The 22,135-nt window shown below is 35.7% G+C and overlaps 2 protein-coding genes across 4 annotated transcripts; both read right to left on the bottom strand.

Annotated features, from left to right (window-relative positions):
- Positions 1–912: 912 nt before the first annotated feature.
- On the bottom strand, positions 913–6,121 carry tmed9 (transmembrane p24 trafficking protein 9). The gene is made up of 5 exons (XM_053506518.1): positions 5,936–6,121; positions 4,135–4,235; positions 3,914–4,039; positions 3,557–3,703; positions 913–2,327 (listed from the first exon to the last, which is right to left on the bottom strand). Exons 1-5 carry the CDS (start codon positions 6,081–6,083, stop codon positions 2,178–2,180), a joined length of 672 nt encoding a protein of 223 aa, XP_053362493.1. The 5' UTR covers positions 6,084–6,121; the 3' UTR covers positions 913–2,177.
- Positions 6,122–10,904: 4,783 nt separating this feature from the next.
- lman2 (lectin, mannose-binding 2) lies at positions 10,905–22,051 on the bottom strand. Of its 3 annotated transcripts, none has more exons than XM_053506455.1 (8): positions 21,850–22,051; positions 19,318–19,436; positions 17,757–17,874; positions 15,943–16,025; positions 14,791–14,952; positions 12,881–12,995; positions 12,585–12,704; positions 10,905–12,105 (listed from the first exon to the last, which is right to left on the bottom strand). In XM_053506455.1, the coding sequence occupies exons 1-8, from the start codon at positions 22,016–22,018 to the stop codon at positions 11,945–11,947; spliced, it is 1,047 nt and encodes a 348-aa protein (XP_053362430.1). In that variant the 5' UTR covers positions 22,019–22,051; the 3' UTR covers positions 10,905–11,944. The 3 variants fall into 3 exon arrangements, with proteins under 3 accessions (XP_053362430.1, XP_053362431.1, XP_053362432.1); XM_053506456.1 differs by lacking the exon at positions 15,943–16,025 and adding an exon at positions 15,830–15,906; XM_053506457.1 differs by lacking the exon at positions 15,943–16,025 and adding an exon at positions 15,830–15,903.
- Between the last annotated feature and the right edge of the window lie 84 nt (positions 22,052–22,135).

Below are 22,135 nucleotides of genomic sequence, written 5' to 3'. Positions count from 1 at the left end.
GAAGGTTAATGCTGGTTCCCACAGAAAGGTGTCAGAACACACAGCACATTACTGTTTTGTTGGCAAAAGGGGGAAGCTATCAATATTAGGTGGGTGTTCATAATGTTATGGCTTATTTGTGTAGATAGCAGCTTTTACACAGTCAAACGTGTTTATAATTTTTTTAAAAGAGCGATTATACGATTAGGTGTTTAGGAGGGCTGCGGTCGCTTATGAGAATATAACATTTATAATGTTTTGCTATTAATGCATTGAAATTAATAGAATTCATCTTCTATATTGCCTTTCCTGTGTACAGGGTCGCAGTAAGCCTAGAGCCTATCCCATACGGGCACAAGGCAGGATACACACCGGACAAGGTGCCAATCCATCACAGGGCACACATCACACATTCATTCATACACTACGAGCAATTTGGGAATGCCGATTAACATAATCTGCATGTCTTTGGACTGCGGACTAATGTTTTTCATTATTTTAATATATTCTAAATAATAAAATAACTATTAACCACTAAACATTAATGGCAATTATAACTTTATTCCTATTTTAATAAATTGTAAATAATACTAATAAAATAAGTAAAATTAATAGCAATGCATTAATAGTATTTTTTTTTAAATATCTTTTAAATATATTTTAACACCAATATTTAAATTACTAGTGAGTAACATAATTTTGTGCTACAAAATGAAAACTAGAATATCCGTCACTGAGGAAGAATACTTAAATAAAACAACAGTTCCCAACACCATTTTCTGATGCTAAGTTTCTGCTTTAACACATGACCAGTATAGAGCCTAATAGGCATACCGTAAGTCTAAAATATATAGTGTATTCTAGCAGTAAACAATTGTAATCATTTTTTTTTTTTTTTACAGTTGTATATTGTAAAACATATTACTAGTGAACTGGAGGGAGATGAAAGCTTTATTTGAGTGCAATCATGAAAACATCACGACACAGTCTTCCCCTCTTGTAATTTAAAAAGCTTATACCCTCAGCCAACAATATCTGTGTACACAAATTTCTATCAAGAACCCCAAATTAAAAAAAGTACATGGTCACATCCTGTATGATTCCAAGGTGGGGGAGACCTGATAAAATTAATTAAGTTGAGAAATAATTTATATGGGAAAAAGAAACTTCAAGTAATAAAACTGAACTGAAACAAAAATTCAGCCTTAGATAGCACAAGGGAAGCCTGCATTCTTTTGCAGGGTTAATATTGCAGCTCTTCATTAAAGTAGGGGACATTTGTATTGAATTCAGCAACAACTGAGTATCTGGGCACACAGGAAAATAAATTGACAAGATGATTAAAATAAAGGGATAAGACATTGAATTCTAAACAAACCAAATGAGTGACTTGATCCTCCAATTAGCCAAATATTGTTCTAGAAAACAGTTATTACAGTTAATAGAATGTTATAATTCTGTCTCCCCCTCAAAAGAATCAGAAATTTAAGTTCAAAGCCCAAACAGTATCAAACAACAAACATGTAGGTTTTCCCTCAACACATTATGTAATGCAAATGGTGGAAAAAAAAAAAAAAAAAAAGATCTGGTCTCGTCTGGTGTCTGTGCTGTTGCGTGCAGAAAAGCTACAAGAGCTGTAAACAACCTTCTAAACCCACACGGCTTGACATTTAGGCTGAAAAATAGCTCAAACTAATGGAACAAATGAATGTTAAATAAAAGTATTATTCACACTGAAATAACCAAAATGAACATAAGTCACTAATCCCTAGCCAACAAAGACAGTTGTACACAAAGCAACCGAATCTGAGTGTTGAATGCATGTCTAAGATAAATGCGTGCATCTTCAGTGTAGGACGACTTTAAACAAAAGTCCTAATACCATACTCAAAAAAAAAAAAAATTACAAATAAAAATTAGGTCATATTGTGAATTGTTTTGTAATGGCTGATTTCACTCAGAGTGGGCAAAAAAAAAAAAAGAACTCCTCTCAAAATAAATGTTATGTGGTTTTGGCCTAAGGACACCAAGTGATGCACAGTTGAGAGGCGAGTGGCATAGAAAACAAAAATATGTTGAAATAATCTCAATGCACATCTGGGAGAAATTTTAGGTTCATTTCAGCAGTCTAGACTTGACTTCTCAATCAGCTGTATACTGCATACTGAATCGAAAACACTGACACACATACATACGATTTACACTAATTTCTTGGCTTCAAAGAAGCTCTTAAGATGTCGCATCTGCCAGAAACCAATAGCCACCAAGATCAGTGTCTGGACAATCGACCACCACAGGACTCTCTGGTTGGTGCTCTCGCTGGTCTGCCTGAAGCGTTCTTCACGGTACTAAAAAAGACAGGACATTTATACAATCATTTTTACGGTATATGCACACGCAGACCAAGTTATATATTCTAGAAATGGGTATTGTGCCCATATGAAAGTAAAAACCTCCTGCTTACATGATCATTTATGTTGGTACAACAGGATCTCAGCCCTTATTATCTTTTAAATATCAAACCACAACAAATATGACAAAAGAATAGTACACCACACCTTTTTGTAGCTGTATTTCAATCTTTTCAAAAATACCTTTTCTTTTCATTTAAGATAGATTGATCAATAGACAAGATACTTTATTGACCCCAAAGAAAATTTCAAAACATCCAGTAGTAACACAACAGACATTTAGCTGCAGGTGCAATCATCAAATCTTGTCGACCATACATATTAAAATCAAATTAAGAAATTCTGAAAAGTTTATTTCTACGTCTAAATCATCTACATTACGTTTAAAGACAGCTACAATTGCTTTACCTGTTAGAAAGGTACTGATGAATTCAGAAAAGCATACTGTATTATGTGACTGGTACTTTATGGAGTTTTACAGTCTTGCCCTGTCACATCTGCACAGAGGTGAGTACATCCATATGCATAGGGATGAACCAACATGCATAGCAAATATGTGCATTAACGGCAGTGTGTCACCAGTATGTAGTAAAAAATACAAACGAAATGTGAAGTCTAGAGTTTGGTTGTATATGTGACACAGAACAGACTGGAGATTTCAGCAATGTACTATTAGAGGTTTTGGCAATGTTCATTTGTTCATCCAGCCATGAGAATGATTTTAAATTGTTCTTCGTTTGCCAAAGGCATTCGTAATGGCTAAAAAGTGATCTTGCTTCTATTTATTTATATGCTAACTTCTACCAAAATACTTTTTAGCAATTATTATTTGTACTCAGTCTCCATGATTCAAGGGAAACTCATCCATATTATCTGTTTATTAAAAATGAACAAAGCTCTTTAATAGTGTTTTAATGACATCATAAGATTTGGGACAATCGCACCAGCAAATATTACTGGTGAGTAAAAGAACCTTTGGTGCACCATTTGATAGCCTTCATAGACTTCTAAATCTGCCCAACTGGTGTTTGCTTAGGGAACAGCAATAAAATTTACCTCTGTGCGTTTTTAGAAAGGGTGTGCCTTTTTATAAAACTCTCTCTCCCTGTATCAGGTCACATATTGTCTCTCATTCAGTCATGTAAACCAGCCTTTTCTACACTTACTCTCTGATAGTTCTGCTCTTTCTGGATCTGATCAACCTGCTCCACCAGTTGGCGCACTCTTAGCTGCAGCTCGGTCAGTTTATCCTTTGCGGCGATCTCAGCATAGTTATTTGCATGCTCGCCCACTTGGATGTCCAGATGAACGCGCTACAGAGAGAGTGCAAAGTGTGACACATTATAGAAAACAGAACATTTAATTATTCATGTTCAGTTCAGCTGTGAAGCTGGGGAATTAAGATAAAGTAAAGAAAACTTTTGAGTTGTGACTCAACCTCTTTTTTTTAAAGCTTCATGGTCTTAAAATTGTGGACATGACCCATTAGTATTTTTGACCATAAGAACCATGGTTTAACTCACAAGCATTCCACCAGCAAAGAGAGAAAACTTGGAGGAATTGGAATGCAAACAGATCTGGTGTTCTCCAGGTGTGTGTGAGGTGAAGGTAAACCGGCCTTCTGATCCATACTGACGAGACAGGATCACCTAAATGGGGGAAAAAACACAGCTAAGTTTAAGCTTCTAAAATACGGAGATTCATTGTGCATGCCTGCCCATTGGTTTGTTGGATAACAACGGACCTTCTCATCAGGATCTTTAACTTCCACAAACATTCCAAGCCCCGGTGTGGCAGGCAGGTATGATTCTGACTGCTTGTCATACAGCTGTGTTCGGTAGTTTCCTAGTGAAGAGGAAAATATTAAAAGTATTTGGCTTTTGGTATGCATACTCTGATCCATGTTTTTATTGACAGCAATACAGGTTCAAAATGGCATAAAGACACTGGGCAGCTATAGAATGTAGTTTTACAGCAGAAGTGGTAATCAATTAACACAATGTTACTGAAAAAAGCATTGTGTATATGGTCTATTATACTGAAATAGCTGCAAATGAACCATACTTTGATCCTCATAAAACACTTTTTAGTTTTCTTATTCTTAAAAAAAAAAAAAAAAAAAACAGACCTTCTAACAGTGATTGATTCTGATCCATAGAAATTAGGTTTTTAAACATTTCAAGAGAACTCTCCAACCTGACCATGTTCTCACAACAATTTATTTTTTTGCTATAGACAATATGACTGTATGCCAATGCTTTATATTTCTCAACCATTAGTGAGAATATACAGTCTAGGTCAGTCAGAACAAACAGACAACTCAGAAGCACAAAAACACACTAGTGGCTGTATCCTCAAGTCTAAGATAAGGATTAAGGACAATTATTTGCATAGTGTATTTACATTTGAGAGTGGGTTAGCATCAGTAAAATGTAATTAATACGCTTAATGTAAACTGTCAAAGTCAAGGTCTCATATGCACAACAATAAGATGCAACAGGGTATCAAAGTTTGAGTATGTTTTACACTCAGCAGGCTTACATTAAAACAAGTGTGATCCAAAAACAATACCATACTAATTATAAACCAAATCGTTTATCGTTAAAGAATAAATCATTGAACATACTTAATGCAAGACACTACTAAACAAATTGTAACAAAATATGGAAAAAAGTGAAATATCAATAAAATATCCATGTAACATTCATAAAATCGAGATAATAATCAAATCGGCACCCAAGTATCATGATATTGTATTGGGTGGTGACTGGTGATTCTTATGCCTATTAATAAATGATAATGACATATTTACAGGGAAACCAAAAGCATACATTTATTTTGTAAACAGTGCATGGTATTTTTTGGGTTAGAAGAAGTAGCAACAAAGAAAAAATATACTGCAATCCAACATCATTACTACAAACTACAGCTATTAGTTTTAATATGTATACCAATTAACAATTTAATATTTAAATAGATGTTGTCTCAATCATATAAATATGTAAACGACTATTTCGGCAATCAACTTTTTTTTGTCTTGACATATAGTGGAACCAACACACAATAAATATTTTCGCGTTGCCTCTAATATAAAGAACAGAAGATGAACACTGAGGCTCTATTACATACATCACTCTATTGCATAAGCCATTATAGCTGCCTCATTAACAAGTTTACTCCTAGTGTTATAAATGACATGAGCCTTATTACTCTGGGATGTAAAGCACCTGCTACACTTTCCTCCACACCAGCCAGTAAACTTACACTGACAGTCCTCTCACCTAGCTAACTAGCCTAGCCTAGCCTAGCCTAGCAAAGGCAGTCACTGCAAGTCGGCTAGCGCGGTAATGTTTGCATTAAAAACATAAAAACCCACAAAGCTTAAACGAATATCCTGAAATAGTGGACATATAGTGTAAGCAGTTCAATGCCGAAATGCTAAGTCATCTATGTACCGAGGAAGTGCCGATAGCCGCCATGCTAACCTAAGAGGATATCGGCTAGTTGGTTCCCCGACCCGGAAAAATTTCACCTAACATACTAACCGATTATCATGGTTTCATCCGGAATTTCTTCTATGAAGCATTTCTTTTCAGTCTCGCCGATGTGAAAGTACAGTGCAGAAACGAGACTGCAACAAAGATTTAGAAATAAAAGTACACCCAGTATCAATTGCATTTTTACCACCATCATGTTAGCAGGGCCGAGGAAGAGCGCACTGAGTCTGCGCAGAGCCACCACTGCCACGTAAACGTTCGCATGCTGTCGACCAATCACAGGCTGCGGGCAGACTCATCCTGACTAATCGCAGCAGCTTCCGGTCTTACCGCTGCTGATACATGAATGGCCCACAGTAAACTGACGTTTTAGGTAAAATGACTAGGTTAAAACCTTTTTTTTTTTTTTTGAGACAATACAAAAAGACTACAGAACATAGTAAACACATTTAAGATTAACAACAGCAGCAATAACAACAACGACACACACACACACACACACACACACAAAAACATTAATAGAACAAATAAAATATAAAGGACAAAAAACTACAGTCCAAAAAAAGGATAAAATACGAGAGGATCGAAATGATGTACAGTATAAACCGTGAAAAAGATGTAGCAAGAGACACTTCAATTAAAAAAAAAATATTATAATCTAGAAGTCTATTATTCTTCTTATTAAACTGAATAAATTAGTTTCTTCATCAAAGATTAATCAGGGGACCATTTTTAGTTTTAGGATAATTCAGTTCCGCACTGAACTGCCAACTTATTTATCAAGACCTTTTGTGTCTTACCCTTCATGTGCAGGGTGTCAATAATCGTCTTCTGGACAATTGACAAGCCAGCAGTCTTCCCGATTATTGTGTAGCCTAATAAAATAGACTAAGAGACCATTTAAAGATAATATTCTAATTTGGGTTGTTAATTAGCTGTAATCCATAAGCTGTAAGCCATAATCATGAAAATGAAAAAAAATAAACACTTGAAATAAAGCTGTGTGTAATGAATCTATATAATGAGTTTCACTTTTTAAATTGAATTACTGAAATAAACTTTTTTAATGAAATTTATTAAGATGTACCTGTAATTTATACATTTTATATATTTTTATTTTAAATAGAAAATATATTATATTATTATTATAAATATTTATCTATTTAAAATATTTATTTCACTGTAACTGTACATTGTATATTTTATATTTTACATTCTTGTTCTAGTGTAATTTGCCTCTTCTTACTTTCTTACTTTTAAGTTACAATCAACATTTTAATCCATGTCATGCTGTGCCTAGTTGTGTACATGACAAATGAAATTTGAATTTGTAAAATGACTTGTAAACTCAATCAGATGAATCACCTTCTCAATGGCACACTTTCTTGCAGAGGGCAGCAGATTCATCCATTATCCTGACAAGTGCTACAGAGAAACACCCCATAACAGGATATTACTACCTTCATGCTTTACTGTAGGAATGGTGTTATTTGTATGATGAGCTGTATTGGATTTATGCTTGACATATCGTTTGGAGTTGTAGTCAAATAATTCAGTTTTGGTCTCATGTGACTGTGTTTTTGCAAAGCTCAGTTGTGGTCCCCTACAGATTTTCTAAGTTTGCCCACTTACAAAGAAATGAAGGGTCTATAATTTTTATCATAGGTTTATGGTAAAGGATTGAGACAGAATATCAACCAAAAATCCAGAAAAAGCACATGCTATTAATGTTATGAATTAAGTTGCATTTCAATGAGGGAAATAAGTATTTGATTCACAAGCAAAACATGACTTAGTACTTGGTAGAGAAACCCTTGCTGGAAAGCACAGTGGGAAGACGTTTCTTGTAGTTGTTTACCAGATTTGCACACATCTTGGGATACATTTTGATCCACTATTCTTTACAGATTTTCTCTAAATGTTTAAGGTTTCTTGCCTGTTGCTTGACCACTCCATGACCTTAATGTGCTTATTCTTGTGTCACTACTTAGTAGCCTTGGCAGTATTTTTGGGGTAATTTTATGCTAAAAGACCCATCCACAACCCATCTTCAGGAGGTTCTCATCCAAAATTTTACAACACATGGCCTTATCCATTGGCCCCTCAGTGCAGCAAAGTCAATTTCTACCTTTAGCAGAGAAACAGCTCCAAAACATAATGTTTCCACCTCCGTGCTTGACTGTAGGGACTATGGTGTTCTTAGTGTTATAGTCAGAATTTTTCTTCCTTCGAAAACAGCAAGTCGAGTTGATGACAAAGAGCTCAATTTTGGTCTCATTTGACCACAGCAGTTTATCCCAATCTTTCTCTGTTCATTGGCAAACCTCAGACGGGTCTGTACATGTGTCTTCTTGAGGAGGGAAGCCTTGCTGCGCTGAAGGATTTTAATCTATGCAGGCATATTGTGTTACCAATGGTTTGTTTGGTATCTGTGCTCCCAACTGCCTTGAGATCACTCACAAGCTCCTCCCGTGTAGTCCTGGGCTGGTCACTCATTTTTCTCATAATTATTTTTACTCCATGAGGTGAAATCTTACATATAGGGCCATTAATGGTTACTTTGTATTTCTTCCATTTGTAAATAATTGCTCCCTCAGTGGTCTCCTTCTCACCAAGCTTCTAGTAGCTTCTCACCAAGTCTTGTAGCCCATTCCTGCCTTGTGCAGGTCTAAAATCTTGTTCCTGACTTGCTTTGACAACTCTTTGGTCTTGCCGATGGTGGTGAGGTTTGAATGGAAGATAGAAATTTTGTGGACAGGTGGCTTTTATACACATACCACATAGCACATATGTGTACCACAAGAGCACATAACCAGTCTGTGAGAGGCAGAATTAATGTTGGTTGGTAGCAGATCAAATACTTATTTCCCTCATTGAAATGCAACTTAATTCATAACATTTGTATCATGTGCTTTTTCTGGATTTTTGATTGAGATTCTGTCTCAATCCTTTACCATAAACCTATGAAAAATGTCAACAATTCTGTAAATATGGAGTGCTGTGATTACATTAATCAGGAAAGAATTTACTTAAATGATTTTAGCAAATGGCTGCAATATAACAAAGTAAAAAATTTAAGGGGGTCTGAATACTTTCTTTATATACAGTTGTGTTCAAAAAATAGCAGTGTGTTGAAAAAAAGTGAGTGAAGCTCCATATCCATATAATAACTTTTAATTTAAATCCCACAAATGCATTGGACACCCTGCACGTTCTATTCTGAATCACAACATGTGCAAAAAATGTGCTAAACGTATTATTAGTTTACAGAAAGTGAAGAAAAACAAATATTAGTCTGTTCAAAAAAATAGTAGTGTCATCATTCATCTTTACAAAGTGATAAATTTACAGTTTAAACAAAAATTCTTGAAGTTTAACCTTTCTTGTGCATCTCTGAACTAATATTTAGTTGTATAACCATGCTGTCTGAGAACTGCTTCACATCTGTGGAGTCAACCAACTTCTGGCACCTTTGAACAGGCATTCCAGCCCAAGACAATTGTACTACATGCCACAATTAATCGCCATATCTTGGTTTTGCCTCAGAAAGAGCCTTTCTAATGTCAGCCCGCAAGTTTTCTATTGGATTAAGGTCTGGGGATTGGGCTGGCCACTCCATAACGTTAATCTTGTTGGTCTGGAACCAAGATGCTGCTCGCTTACTGGTGTGTTCGGGGTCTTGTTGAAACACCCATTTCAAAGGCATTTCCACTTCGGCATAAGGCAACGTGACCTCTTTAAGTATTCTGATGTACTCAAATTGATCTATGATCCCTGAAATGTGATAAATTGGCCAAACACCATAGTACAAGAAGCATTCCCATATCATGATGCTTGTCCCTCTATGCTTCACTGTCTTCACAGTGTACTGTGGCTTGAATTCAGCGTTTGGGGGTTGCCTGACAAACTGTCTGCAACCCCCAAACTGTCCGTCTTGTTTTTATCAGTCCACAAAATATTGCGCCATTTCTCTTTAGGCCAGTTAATGTGTTCTTTGGTGAACTGTAACCTCTTCAGCTTGTCTTTTTTCAACAATGGGACTTTGCGGGGTCTTTGCATTTATCCATAAATAAGGGGAATTTGTTTTACACCTGTTTTTCACAGAATAATTAACCTCTCAAATTAAACTCCACACTGTTATTATTTTCAGGTGCATGTAAGTCATGACTGTTGGGTCTGTTGGTTTTCTATTACTCCACTACACCTACAAGTAAAATATTTACCATGAAGAAATATAATTTTTCTCAAAAACAATTATTGATCTGCTTACTAATGTTGGATAGATATTATTTTGAACACAACTGTACACACACACACACACACACACACACACAAACACACATATATACACACACAGTGGGGCAAAAAAGTATTTGGTCAGCCACCAATTGTGCAAGATCTCCCACCTAAAAAGGATCATAGGTATACCTCAACTTTGAGAGGCAAAAATAAGAAAAAAATCTAGAATTTTTTTTTTTTAATAATTAATTTGCAAATTATGGTGGAAAATAAGTATCTGGTAAATAACAAAAATTTCATCTCAATACTTTGTTACATACCCTTTGTTGGCAATGACAGAGGTCAAACGGTTTCTGTAAGTCTTCACAATGTTTTCACACACCGTTGTTGGTATTTTGGTTCATTCCTCCATGCAGATCTCTAGAGCAGTGATGTTTTGGGGCTGTCGCTGGACAACATGAACTTTCAACTCCCTCCAAAGATTTTCTATGGGGTTGAGATCTGGAGACTGGCTAGGCCACTCCCGGACCATGAAATGCTTCTTATGAAGCCACTCTTTCGTTGCTTGGGCAGTGTTTTTGGGATTGTCATGCTAAGAGACCCAGCCACATTTCATCTAACCCTAAACCAATCCTCTTCTGGATCATCCAAATGCTCTCTAGCAAACTTCAGACGGGCCAGGACATGTACTGGCTTAAGCCATATAGATATAGATAGATATAATAAATACAATATAAAAAAAAAATAAAAAAATTATATAGGAAAAAATTCCAGCCACTAATGGAAGAACTTCTTTATTTCCTTGTACAATGCTTGCCCTTTTCTATTTCATAGAAACTGGACTTGTGGTGCAGAACAGCTAAATGACGCATTAGTGCATTTTAACCAGTCTGCAACATGTACTGTGTTACATTCACAGGATTCTCATCATTAAGTTTTTCATTATTTCAAGTTAACTTAAGCCTCAGTGTATTATCTCTTAATTCTCCAAACTGTGCTGTGTCCTTACTTATGTATTGAATCAAGACATTTATGCTAAAGCAAATCAGATCACACTTTCATAGATTCCTGCAGCCAAAATACTTAGAATTAGCAAGAACCAGGAAAATTACAATACTGTTGGAGCTGAGGAAGAAAAGACAAAAAAAAAAAAAAAAAAAACAACAACAACACACCCTAAACAGTCAAAACATATTGATAAACAACTCAACTTTACTTGTTTACTCAAAAACTTCCCAATTTCTATTCAGTTTTTTGACTATGAAAGCAGTTTGCAGTAACAAAATGCAACACATAATAAATCATGGTGGTACATTTTTAGGACAAAACAGATGTATACAATTCATAGTTTTTCACTCTAAATTCAGTATTTTAACACCAAACCCTATTTAACCCTTTTAGTTCAAAATAATCCCCTTCAAAACTCAAATAGTAGGTAACTGAGGAAAAGACACCTTGACTGAAATTAACAAGCACACCTAAAATGGTTTTGCTGTAAATCTAAAATCAAAACAATTACATAAATGATTTAAACATATTTAAAAAAGATCAAACTAGGAACATAGAGCAGTGTGTGTCAAATAAACAGCATAGATAAAGTGTAGTCATGTCTCTTGCCTTTCACACCGATTGAACAGTTTGCCTTTTTTTTAAAACCTAATGTTGTTTTGCAAAAGTGTGATCTGATGTACATTGTATAAACAGAAACCACTGCTGCTGCATTTGTCCAACCGCTTAAAAAAAAAAAAAAAAGTCACATTAACCTCTCCCATTCAATTTCTTTTGAGTTCTTTTAAAATGTCCTGTTCATACTCATGTCTAGTAAAACCTCCTGTTCCTTTCTTGTCGTTTCTGAAAGACCACTGCTCCCACAACAGCGCAAACAACAATCCCGAGAAGAGCGCACAAGAGAAGTAGGAAGACCTTCCACCCAGTAAGAGGTGTACTCCGGAAATTGCCAGTTGGATCATCAACATTGTCTACCACAAGAAAGGAAAAATATCACAGATTATAAAATAGTATAAATCAGTATAAAATACTAAAATAAATGTTTACAAAACATTAAGCCATGTACAGTGATATATAAAAAAAAAAAAAACATTACCTCTATTTAATTCTATGGGCTCTTTTTATGTGTACAAACACCTTTAAAATTATTTGATCGTAGCGGTTCCAGTAATGGGCAATTACAAAGTCAGAAAAAAATATATATCCTGCCATTATTTACAAAAAAAAAAAATTGTGGCTGCAAAATAATCCCAATAAGTAATTAAATCACACTAATTTGGCCAGTGTTTCATTGTCCAACTCCTGTAAGTAATCATCAACTTTGTCATCATCATCAATTATTATAAGTACAAAGTGAAGCAACCATCATAAAGTAAGCTACATTTTTTTGCAGTAAATGACCAGTGAAAAATATACTCCACATGTATTTACTCTTAAACTTCTAGTGTACCTTTAGGAGACTTGAGCAGACTGACACTGGGCTCAATCTTAGTCCAGTCTTGACTATCTTCCTCCGGCGTGTGTTCCACCATCAACTGATACATTTTCATGGAGATAATATCATGGTTGTCTATAGTCCAAAACAGAATGGGGAATAATTTACAGTCATAGACATATACATGATTTGTCAAGGGGAAAACCTTTAAAGCAGAGTGGGGGTTATTTTAACAGCAAAAGGGGCCTAATTCGGAAAACAGAATGTACTTTTGGCAGAAGATAGTGGCTCTCTATTGGGACTAGGATTACCTGAGAGATCGCCTGTGGCTGCAGACGCTCCAAAAAAGTAGCCAGTAGGCAGTCGGACGCCTCCGATATCAATACACTCTTTCCAACCGTTCTTATCATCCACATCTACCATAATCTATAGAACAAAGTATAGAGAAGCATGAAGATAAATCGAGAGAACTTGAGGGTGTATTAGATAAAAGGTACATCTTTTTTCCAATATAAGGGCTCTTAAACATCTTTTACACAAAAATTGCACTATAGAGGCAATAAAACCCCCCTCAATATTGTGGCTTCCCTGAAGTTTTACAATTCCCTCAGAACCCTGAAGAATACGCTGGAGAACCACCGGCACTTCCAGTCTTGCCGAGAGCCAGCCATCGCGACACAGAACTGGCCAGACATTGGACTGTAATGCATGACTCACACCTGAGGCTGATCAGGTGGAGCACAATCCATTGCGCACCCTGGGATGGGCAGGACAGACAAGTCTGATCCACAGAGGCCCCACCCTGCAACCCACAGCAGCCAAAGTATCTGCCATTAATGTCCTGGTGCCAGACGACACATCACACCTCTTGTGTAGTCATGCCACAAAGTGACAGAGCAGATGGCACAAGGGAAATGCACACAATCTTGTGCATAATAATCTTATGGCTAATCAGTGTTCAGAGGTTATTTGTTCCAGGTTATAAGGATTAACCAAAAAATTGACTAGTACACCTTAAAAGCATAGTTTTTATTAAACAAGATAATGTCCAAATGAAATTTGCACTGGATATAACTAAACACTTCACAAATCTTTATGTTAATATGTACTCAAAATTCTTAATAATGTCAAAAAAGGGCAAGTGTAATGCTTTGCTCGGTACTAGGACCTTATGAATTCAAGATTTTGTTGAACAAGGGGGTAGGGGTAGCTTAGTGGTTATGGCACCGGAAGTTTCAAAGTTCAAACCTCGAAAGTTGCCACTGTTGGGCCCTTGAGCAAGCTCACATGTACAGTCTTGGCCAAAAATATTAGCATCCTTAGCATCCAAAACTGTTCCAATTGCAAATGTTTTGGTATTTGTTTGCACTGGAAACAAATTAAAAATTAAAAAATTAAAAAATCTTGATGAAATTCACACAAAACTCAAAATTATTGCCACCTTGTGTGAATGGTATCATGAAACCTGATAATTACCAAAGACCTTTGGGGCGCAAAGTGGTGGCCAGTGTCTGTAAGCTGCATTTACACCAGAGGTCATGGGTTAGTCATGGGTTTTCCAGTAGGACAATGACCCAAAACACACTTCAAAAAGCCCTCAGAAATGGTTACAAGCAAAGCGCTGGAGAGTTCTGAAATGGCCAGCAATGAGTCCAGATCTGAATCTCATAGATGACCATGACCTGTGGAGAGATTTCAAAACAGCAGTTTGACGTGGAGCAGTTTGCAAAATAAGAGTCGTCCAAAATTCCAGTAGAGAGGTCTAAGAAACACATTTATAGTTACAGGAAGCGACTGATTTTCACTTTTTTTCATGCGACTGTTATTTTTTCCAAAAGGGGTGCTACCAAATATTAAGTTAAGGGTGCCAATAATTTTGTCCAGTGCATTTTTTTTGGGCTCTATGTGGAATTGTGTCGGATTTTTAATTTTTTTTCTCCGTTTTTGTGTGGTTTCAATGCAAAAAAAAAAAAAAAAAAAAAAACGTGTGTACCAAAACATTTGCAACTGCAACAATTTTCTGAAAGAAGGGTTCTATTTTCTGACAGAATTAGGAGACAGAAGGGTGCCGATAGTTTTGGCCATGACTGTATGATAAGATATATGTATGAGGTGCTCTAAATAAGAGCATCTGCCAAATTCTGCAAATATAAAGGAATATAAGGTTAAAAAAAATTATATATATATATATATATTGAGGAGAGTATAATGGAACTCTTACTGTGAGTCTGCCTTTGGAGTATCGAATAGCAAGATAAGTGTCGTGGTTTTTGTTTCTGAGTTCAGCCGAGCAGCCGCCCAGTTCTGTAGAGCGGCCATCGTTTCCATGATCGTATGACAGCGAGCCGTTACTCACCATTGCAGAAATGTAGGGAAAGGAGCGCTAGAAAATTACAGGACAAGTGGTCATCACATCCACATATTTTACAGGAATTGTTAATGCAGTTCCAGATAAGACATGCATATACTGTACATAAAAATTGTGGAGTCAGTTCAAAGCAAACACCCAGTCTTATTTTAAATATTTTGTATGAAAAATACACAAAATAAAGTTCAGCATTCATAAACAGCATTAAACTTGAACAACTTGGCAGTATGTATGGATTGCAAATATTTGTAAAAATGATGCGAATATCAAAAAATTTGAAGAATCTTAAATAATCTGACTAACCAAATAAATAATTCGTATCATTTGTACAAACCTGTTTAGACGTATTTTTGATACATACACAAAAAAATAATAATCATGCCATGACAATGGAGGGAAAAAAAAAATAAAAAATCCCCATATGGAATTACAATGCATGTGATGTGGTTTTTTTCTGTGTTATAAAGCTTAAACTGATGCTTTAACTAAAGCTGCAAATGATGCTAGGCTTCAGCATTGTTTTACAGACTTACAAACTTACTGCAGACAGCAACTGCACATATTTCAAAAACATTAAATATTTTTATATAATTAAAACAAACTCAAGTCACTCCTTGACTGAGAAAGAACCGCAAATCTCCAAACTCTAAATATTCATGCTTATGTATTTCAAATAATAGGTAATTATATTTTCCGCCAAAAAACTATTAAACTTTTGTCCCAAACTATCAATTTAATCACTGTTCAAATTGGGGAGAAGAACACAATCAAAAGATGAAATTGTATGATTGATTAAACATTTTCACAAATGAATACTGTTTCATCGACAACGACCAAGCAAATAAAAATAAATACAAGCGATGTGCACATATATACTGTTATCTTAACTCACATAGGAAGCCTCATCGTTTGGGTATGTGTCTATAAATACGGCCAAGCCATGGAAGTTGTCATTGCTGCCAGGGCCTGCTGAGAAAAAATCACCTGTGAGTAAAGCACACTTACATCCATGCCGTTGAGGTCATTGCGGAAAGTATCCACAAAAACAGCTAGGCCTACAAAACGGTCCTGGTTTCCAAAGACCGCTCCTATATGAAGGTGGAAATATGACAAACAATCAACTGGAGCAACAACTCTTAAGCAAATACATACACACATTTATGTATCCAATTCTGTACATCTAATTTCTCAAGAAATTAGAATATAATGAAATGTAATTTTCTTCAGGTCATATTCTAGATTAATTACATGCAAAGCAAAGTATTTTTTTTATAAGCCTTTTTTTGTTTTAATTTTGATGGTCTTGGTCTTATAGCTCATGAAAATCTAAAATCCAAAATCCATGAGCTCAAACTATTTAATTTCTAGTTTGAGTAAATTACTATTCATAAAGTGTAAATTCCAGGAAAGACTGCTGACTTGACAGTAGTCCAGAAGACCATCATCGACACACTCCACAAGGCCAAAGGTGGTCATCACTGAAAGAGCTGACTGTTCACAGAATGCTGTACTGAAGCATATTTATGAACAGTTGCCTGGAAGGAAAAATTGTGCTAGGAAAAAGTGCAAAAGCAACAGGGACGACCACCACCTTAAGAAAATTGTCAAGCAAGATTTACAAACTTAGGGCAGCATCATAAAGAGTATAGTGAGGCTGGAGTCAGTGCATCAAGAGCCACCACACACGGACATCTTCTGGAAATGGGCTACAACTGTTGCATTCCTAGTATCGAGCCACTCCTGAACCAGAGACAACATCAGAAACATTTTACATGCGCTAAGGTGAAAAAGAACTGGACCACTGCTCAGTGGTTCAAAGCCTTCTTTTCAGATAAAAGTAAATTTTGCATTTCATTTGGAAATTGAGGTCTTTAAGGAGGAGAAGTGGACAAACAAAGAAGTTGGTAATGATTTGGTGCCATGTCTCTGCCAAGTCCAAAGTCAATGCACTCGGCCACCATAAAGCTTTTCTGCTGAAAAGCTTTATCAAAATGCAAGTTTCCTTTTCAAGCAGCACTTAGTACAGGCCAAAACTATCGCCAAGTAGTTTCCTGACCATTATATCACTGTGCCTTTATTAACCAACTTTCTGTGAGGTTTAAGTCAGGCAAATCTTTAGGATATTGTCAAAAGAAAGATGAGAAACAACCGACCCAACATTACAAATGAGCTGAAAGCTGCTATTAAAGCAACCTGGGCTTTAGTAAAGCGCCACAACCTGATTATCTATAATTCCATGCCACGCTCATAATAATTCATGCTAAAGCAGCCCTAACCAAGTAAATTCCAGGAAAGACTGCTGACTTGACAGTAGTCCGTCCAGAAGACCATCATCAACATGCTTAACATTAATAAACATAATCTTTCAGAACTATTGTATGGTAGAGCATTTTTTTTATCTTAAGAAATACTTTTTCTAATTAAAACAAAAAGAACCTTGAAATATTTTACTTTGCATCTAATGAATCTGGAAGAGACGAGAGTTTCGATTTTTTTCAATTCCATTACAAAAGAAAATTAACTTTTTCCATGGTGCTTAAATTTTTCTGAGATGTACTGTAATAAAGAATATATTAATGCTTAACACACAAATCGTTTTTGTGTGTTATCGTTTCCCCTTCAATTCACCTGTTTCAGCTAATTAGGTAAATAATCAACCTTCTCTGAATAGAAGTAGGTGTGGTAGAGCAAGGGAAAAAAAATTATCTCCAGGATCAAGGATGGGAACTACATCAGTTGAACAAGTAAACCCACACATAAAAAAAAAAAAATAAATAAAAAAAAAGACAACCTCGCTGCCAAGTTGTTTACACACCTACCAGGATGTAATCGCTCTTTTGTGTACCAGATAGCAATGCCATCCCCATGCAGGTTCTTCTTCCCTGATCCATGAACTTTAAACTGCACATGCATCTCCCAGTCTTTCAAATAACAGGGCTGTAAAGTAAAAAAAAAAAAAAAAAGTGACTAAGATTTACAACATCAGATGTTGGAGGCATAATTAAAGTTAATTGAAACAAAGGATGGTTACTTTTTCCCCATCCTGCAAATTACTGTGTAACACTCAGTTTTCTGTAAGTTTACTTTTGGTCTGATCTGTCTTAGTGACTTTCATTAGATTTGACAATTTACTTTGGTGTAAGAAAAACTCCACCCTGAGTCAAATTAAATATACTTAAAGTGAAATATCTGGGAACTGGAACAACAATATTTAATAGAATAGAAGATTAAAGATAAAAGATTTCAACAAGTTACAAATCTCATGCTACTTTCAATGTTTGAGTACTTTAGACAGGAAAGGTAAACTTTCAGGATGCAATACAGAGTAGATGAGCCAAGTTACAGAAAAGACTCAACTCAACAAGTTCATGATCTACAGAATGTAATGGCAATCATTATGGCTTGGATATTAGTCATTAGATATGTTTTCATGGACCATATTTATTTAATATTAATGAAATAATTCTGATTAAACATTCCAACTTAACTGCTTACATGCTCAAATCATTTTATCCGATTATATCTGTTTATTGACATGCGAATTCGTCCTATGGACCCCAAAAGGTATCATGTGGGGTGGAGGGTGGGGTCTTTTCTAAAAAATAAAAAAAACGTCATTCATTATAATTGGTTACAGGATTTCGGGCCCATGCACCATGACATCAACCCTATTATGTCATAGTGTGTGAAGGGCTCTCTTGTTCTTCTATTACGCTGGTCCAAAAACTATGATATCATAGTGACTATGACGTCATCGCCTCGCTATGATGGTGTTGATGTCTCATAGTGCAGATGTCATTGGGTGTGAGTGCCATACTGTTTTTCTAAGGTGTTTTTTTTTTATTTCATTTTACAGGCCTTTTTGAGAGTACAAAATTGAGGATGCAAAATTGCAAAGGGATTTTTGATATCTCAAACGGTTTAGCCGAGACAAGGCCTGAAACGTATGGCAAAGAGTAGCTAATACCTTCCGTTAGTTATATATAATTAAAAAGTTGTGTTATGTTATAATGGTACCCTTAACAAGCTCAATATGAATAATGTCGCTCAATGTGATGTTATACTGTGCTGTATTTTTTAAAAACACATCACACTAAAAATCACGCCGAAAATTGGCTAATAATGTCCTGAGTAAAATTATATTAAGTGACATCATAGTGTGATGCTTTTTACTTTCCCCCAGCACACGGGTCTTTTTGGATGTCTTAACATGCTGTGACGGCGCACTTGCCTGGGCCCACTCATCATTGCTTGCAACTATATTTAAAAATACATATTTCTGATTCGGATTAGTAAGATAAATTGTTTTTACATGAATAAAATTTATCTGTTAAACTGATTATTGATGGTGTAGATGGTACAGACAGTGATGTCACTTACCACTGTGTTCCAGATGGAACCTTGCCTGCTACGTTCGTCAGGTGTCAGGCGCACATACTGGCTTGTAACTAAAGTACTCCCCCAAAAATCCCACTGACTCGAAGAACTTGTTCCAACTCCTACATTGAGAAAAGCACATAATTTTAAAAAGGTGTGATCTTGCAGCTACACTGTCCTCAGCTGAATTTCTTTGGCTGGGTTAAAGTGTTATGCAAAAAAAAAAAAAAAAAAAAGCATTCAAATACTATGTACAATGTAGACACAGTGGCTGCAAGCATGTTGGGCAGGACATTTCGTAAAGTACTTTTTTCATCTTACGCACTTTCTTGTTCAAAACATTCCAGATAGTCATGCCCATTTGCATGCTTTATTTTCTCTAGGACTTTTTAACATTTAAATGTTTTCTATATTCATACACATGATTTAATGAGACACAACTGATTGTTGCGCTAAAGTGTAGACTTTTTAAACCCCTTCAGAACTATTTTAAATAAGCATACATAAAATCCCTGTGGCAAATTTACTGGCTTTCTAGGCAGACATAGTGTCAGTCCTATACTCGATACGGGTCACTGGATTGCAACAAAAATGCTAGTTAGACGACTAGGAAGGGCAGTTTTAGACACCACTGGTGTGTAAAACCTAAATGGATTGCAATGGATATAATGGAATAAAAAATTTTAAGATATTATGTTGTGAGAAAATAATCCTCTGCTTCACTATACACAATAATACAGAGGAAAAGAATGGGGTGAAAATGCATAGTATTTATTTTTTTTTTTTATATCACAAAACTTTTGCAAGATCTTTTGGTTTATGTTTTAAATACTACACAAAAATTAACAGATGCGGGGGTGGATTCAATTATAGATTGCGGTTCTTTTATGTGGCGTTTCAAGTTTCACCAAACTGACTCCAAAATCTATTTTTATTTAAATATATTTTTTACATTTATAACAGAGATGAACCGATCGATCGGCCAGTGACCACAACTGGCTGGTTTTGACCTGTGATCAGCCAATCAGCCTTAGATATAAACAATTCTGTACCAAGCGCAGAAGCTTCCAAGAAGCGCAAGAGAAACACATTTTTATAGCAAAACTCGTGAGCCTTAAAAGCCCCTGATCAGCCTTTTTCTCAAACTCTTTAAGCAAATAATTCTCACAACACAGCAAGTGCAAATTAGACAAGAATTTTGTGCATTAGAAGACCCCATGTTCCTTCGTGCTTCCAGCCACTCAACCCGTGCATTCACTGTCAGGTTGAGTTTTGAGATTTTGGGGGCATTTGAAGAGATAAAACTTCAACATTTCTTTATAATCCTACAAAGATCCACTCTGTATTATATATACATTTTTGTCCTATGCGGCAGGAGTGAATTATTTGCCAAGTTTGTTTAGAAATTATAATTATGGCAGATAACAGAAATACGTGCTGCTTAGTTAAATGCTAAACTCTTGTACTCTTAGTTAGTTTGTATTGTTTAAATGCTGCTCTTGGTTTTTAAAGTGAGCAAACCAATGTTATAAGGAATTTAATTAATCATTAAAAATGTAAATATCAAATCTGCACCTAGGTATCATGATAATATTGTATTGGGAGGTGACGGGCGATTCCCATCCGGAGTACTTACACTAGCAAATTAATTTTCATCATTACCCACCAAACTTAAAATGTCATGCAAGTTTTTAGATTGACATTTTATGATGAATTAATATTTAATAGTAGCTAGACTAATAATATTTATGTTAGCTAGACTGTCCTAAAGAACCACTACATTTAAGTCCCGCCTCCATGCTCTAGGATTGGCTCTAATTTCAAACTCAGTGAAGATTTGACCAATCAAAGAGACCAAATTCGTATAACCAATCAGAACACAAATAGTGGAATTCTTTTTAAAAACATGACAAATAGTCTTGCAGTGAGGATTTTTACACTAAATACTATCACCCACATAATCAAGGATCAAGTTTGGAAAATGTTTGACAAAGGTTTTGCATTTATTTACAAAAACAATGATTAATTGTTTTCTTCCACAAAACTGGTAGATTACTTTCCTGTAACAGTTGAGTTTATTCCTATTTTATTCCATTTTAAATCACTGTAGAAAATCACCCTCCTGAATCTCCTGCTGTTTTGCAAATTATCATGAAAGGTCAATGACTATGCAAAACATTCCATGATCTTATCCTACGATTTCTAACTACAGAAATGATTTAGCAACACGGAGCTTATATTTAGCGTGGTAAGATTGTATGTTACACACAACCATACTGATCTACAGTGTCTTTCTTAGGAAGATATCTTGCTGATGAAACTTAAGAGTTAACTCCTGAAATTTGAGCTAGCGTTAGAGATCTGTCGTACGCTTCGTCAACTCTGTTTAAGACACAATAACAACATATTGTACTTAAAGTACTTATTTTTCATCATCCTCAAACCAAAAATTGTCTATCAGTTTAATTTAAGTAGGTGATTAAATCTGATAAGGTTAGGTGTTGAAGAAGTTTCTAGACTAGCCAGCTAACTCACCTTGATATGGCTTTATGAGTGAGTGTTCACGCTTTAAGTGCTCCGAGGTGCCATCAGTTATATCCGAAGACACCGAACAAAAATGTAGCAACCACAAAAGTAGAAACATTTTACAAACGCCTTTGTGAGGGTAGCTAAAAAAAGATGACAGTTGCCTATCTGTAGCCATTTTCACAAGCTGGTTTCTTTTTAACGCCTCAACTTCCGGTTTCCGACTAGAAACAAGCGCTGTTTACTTATTGATCCGAGCGCAGCCAATCACAGCTCTACAACACAACGTGCACGC

This window comes from Clarias gariepinus, chromosome 10 (assembly GCF_024256425.1).
Source record: "Clarias gariepinus isolate MV-2021 ecotype Netherlands chromosome 10, CGAR_prim_01v2, whole genome shotgun sequence".
NCBI classification, from domain to species: domain Eukaryota; kingdom Metazoa; phylum Chordata; class Actinopteri; order Siluriformes; family Clariidae; genus Clarias; species Clarias gariepinus.
Note: the sequence above shows the minus strand (reverse complement) of the source record. Positions and strands in the feature narration are given on the sequence as shown.

Bases quoted from the DNA above. Each gene is read 5' to 3' on its own strand.
- lman2 (XM_053506455.1), bottom strand. From the start codon at position 22,018: ATGGCTACAGATAGGCAACTGTCATCTTTTTTTAGCTACCCTCACAAA. The intron at 16,026-17,756 runs GTAGGTGTGTAA...ACCTTCATATAG, and splicing joins AAAAGAGCGATTACATCCTG to GAGCGGTCTTTGGAAACCAG. The intron at 12,996-14,790 runs GTAAGAGTTCCA...TTTGTTCTATAG, and splicing joins ACTCCAAAGGCAGACTCACA to ATTATGGTAGATGTGGATGA.
- tmed9 (XM_053506518.1), bottom strand. From the start codon at position 6,083: ATGATGGTGGTAAAAATGCAATTGATACTGGGTGTACTTTTATTTCTA. The intron at 4,040-4,134 runs GTCCGTTGTTAT...TCCCCCATTTAG, and splicing joins TTAAAGATCCTGATGAGAAG to GTGATCCTGTCTCGTCAGTA. The intron at 3,704-3,913 runs GTGAGTTAAACC...CTCTCTCTGTAG, and splicing joins TCTTTGCTGGTGGAATGCTT to CGCGTTCATCTGGACATCCA.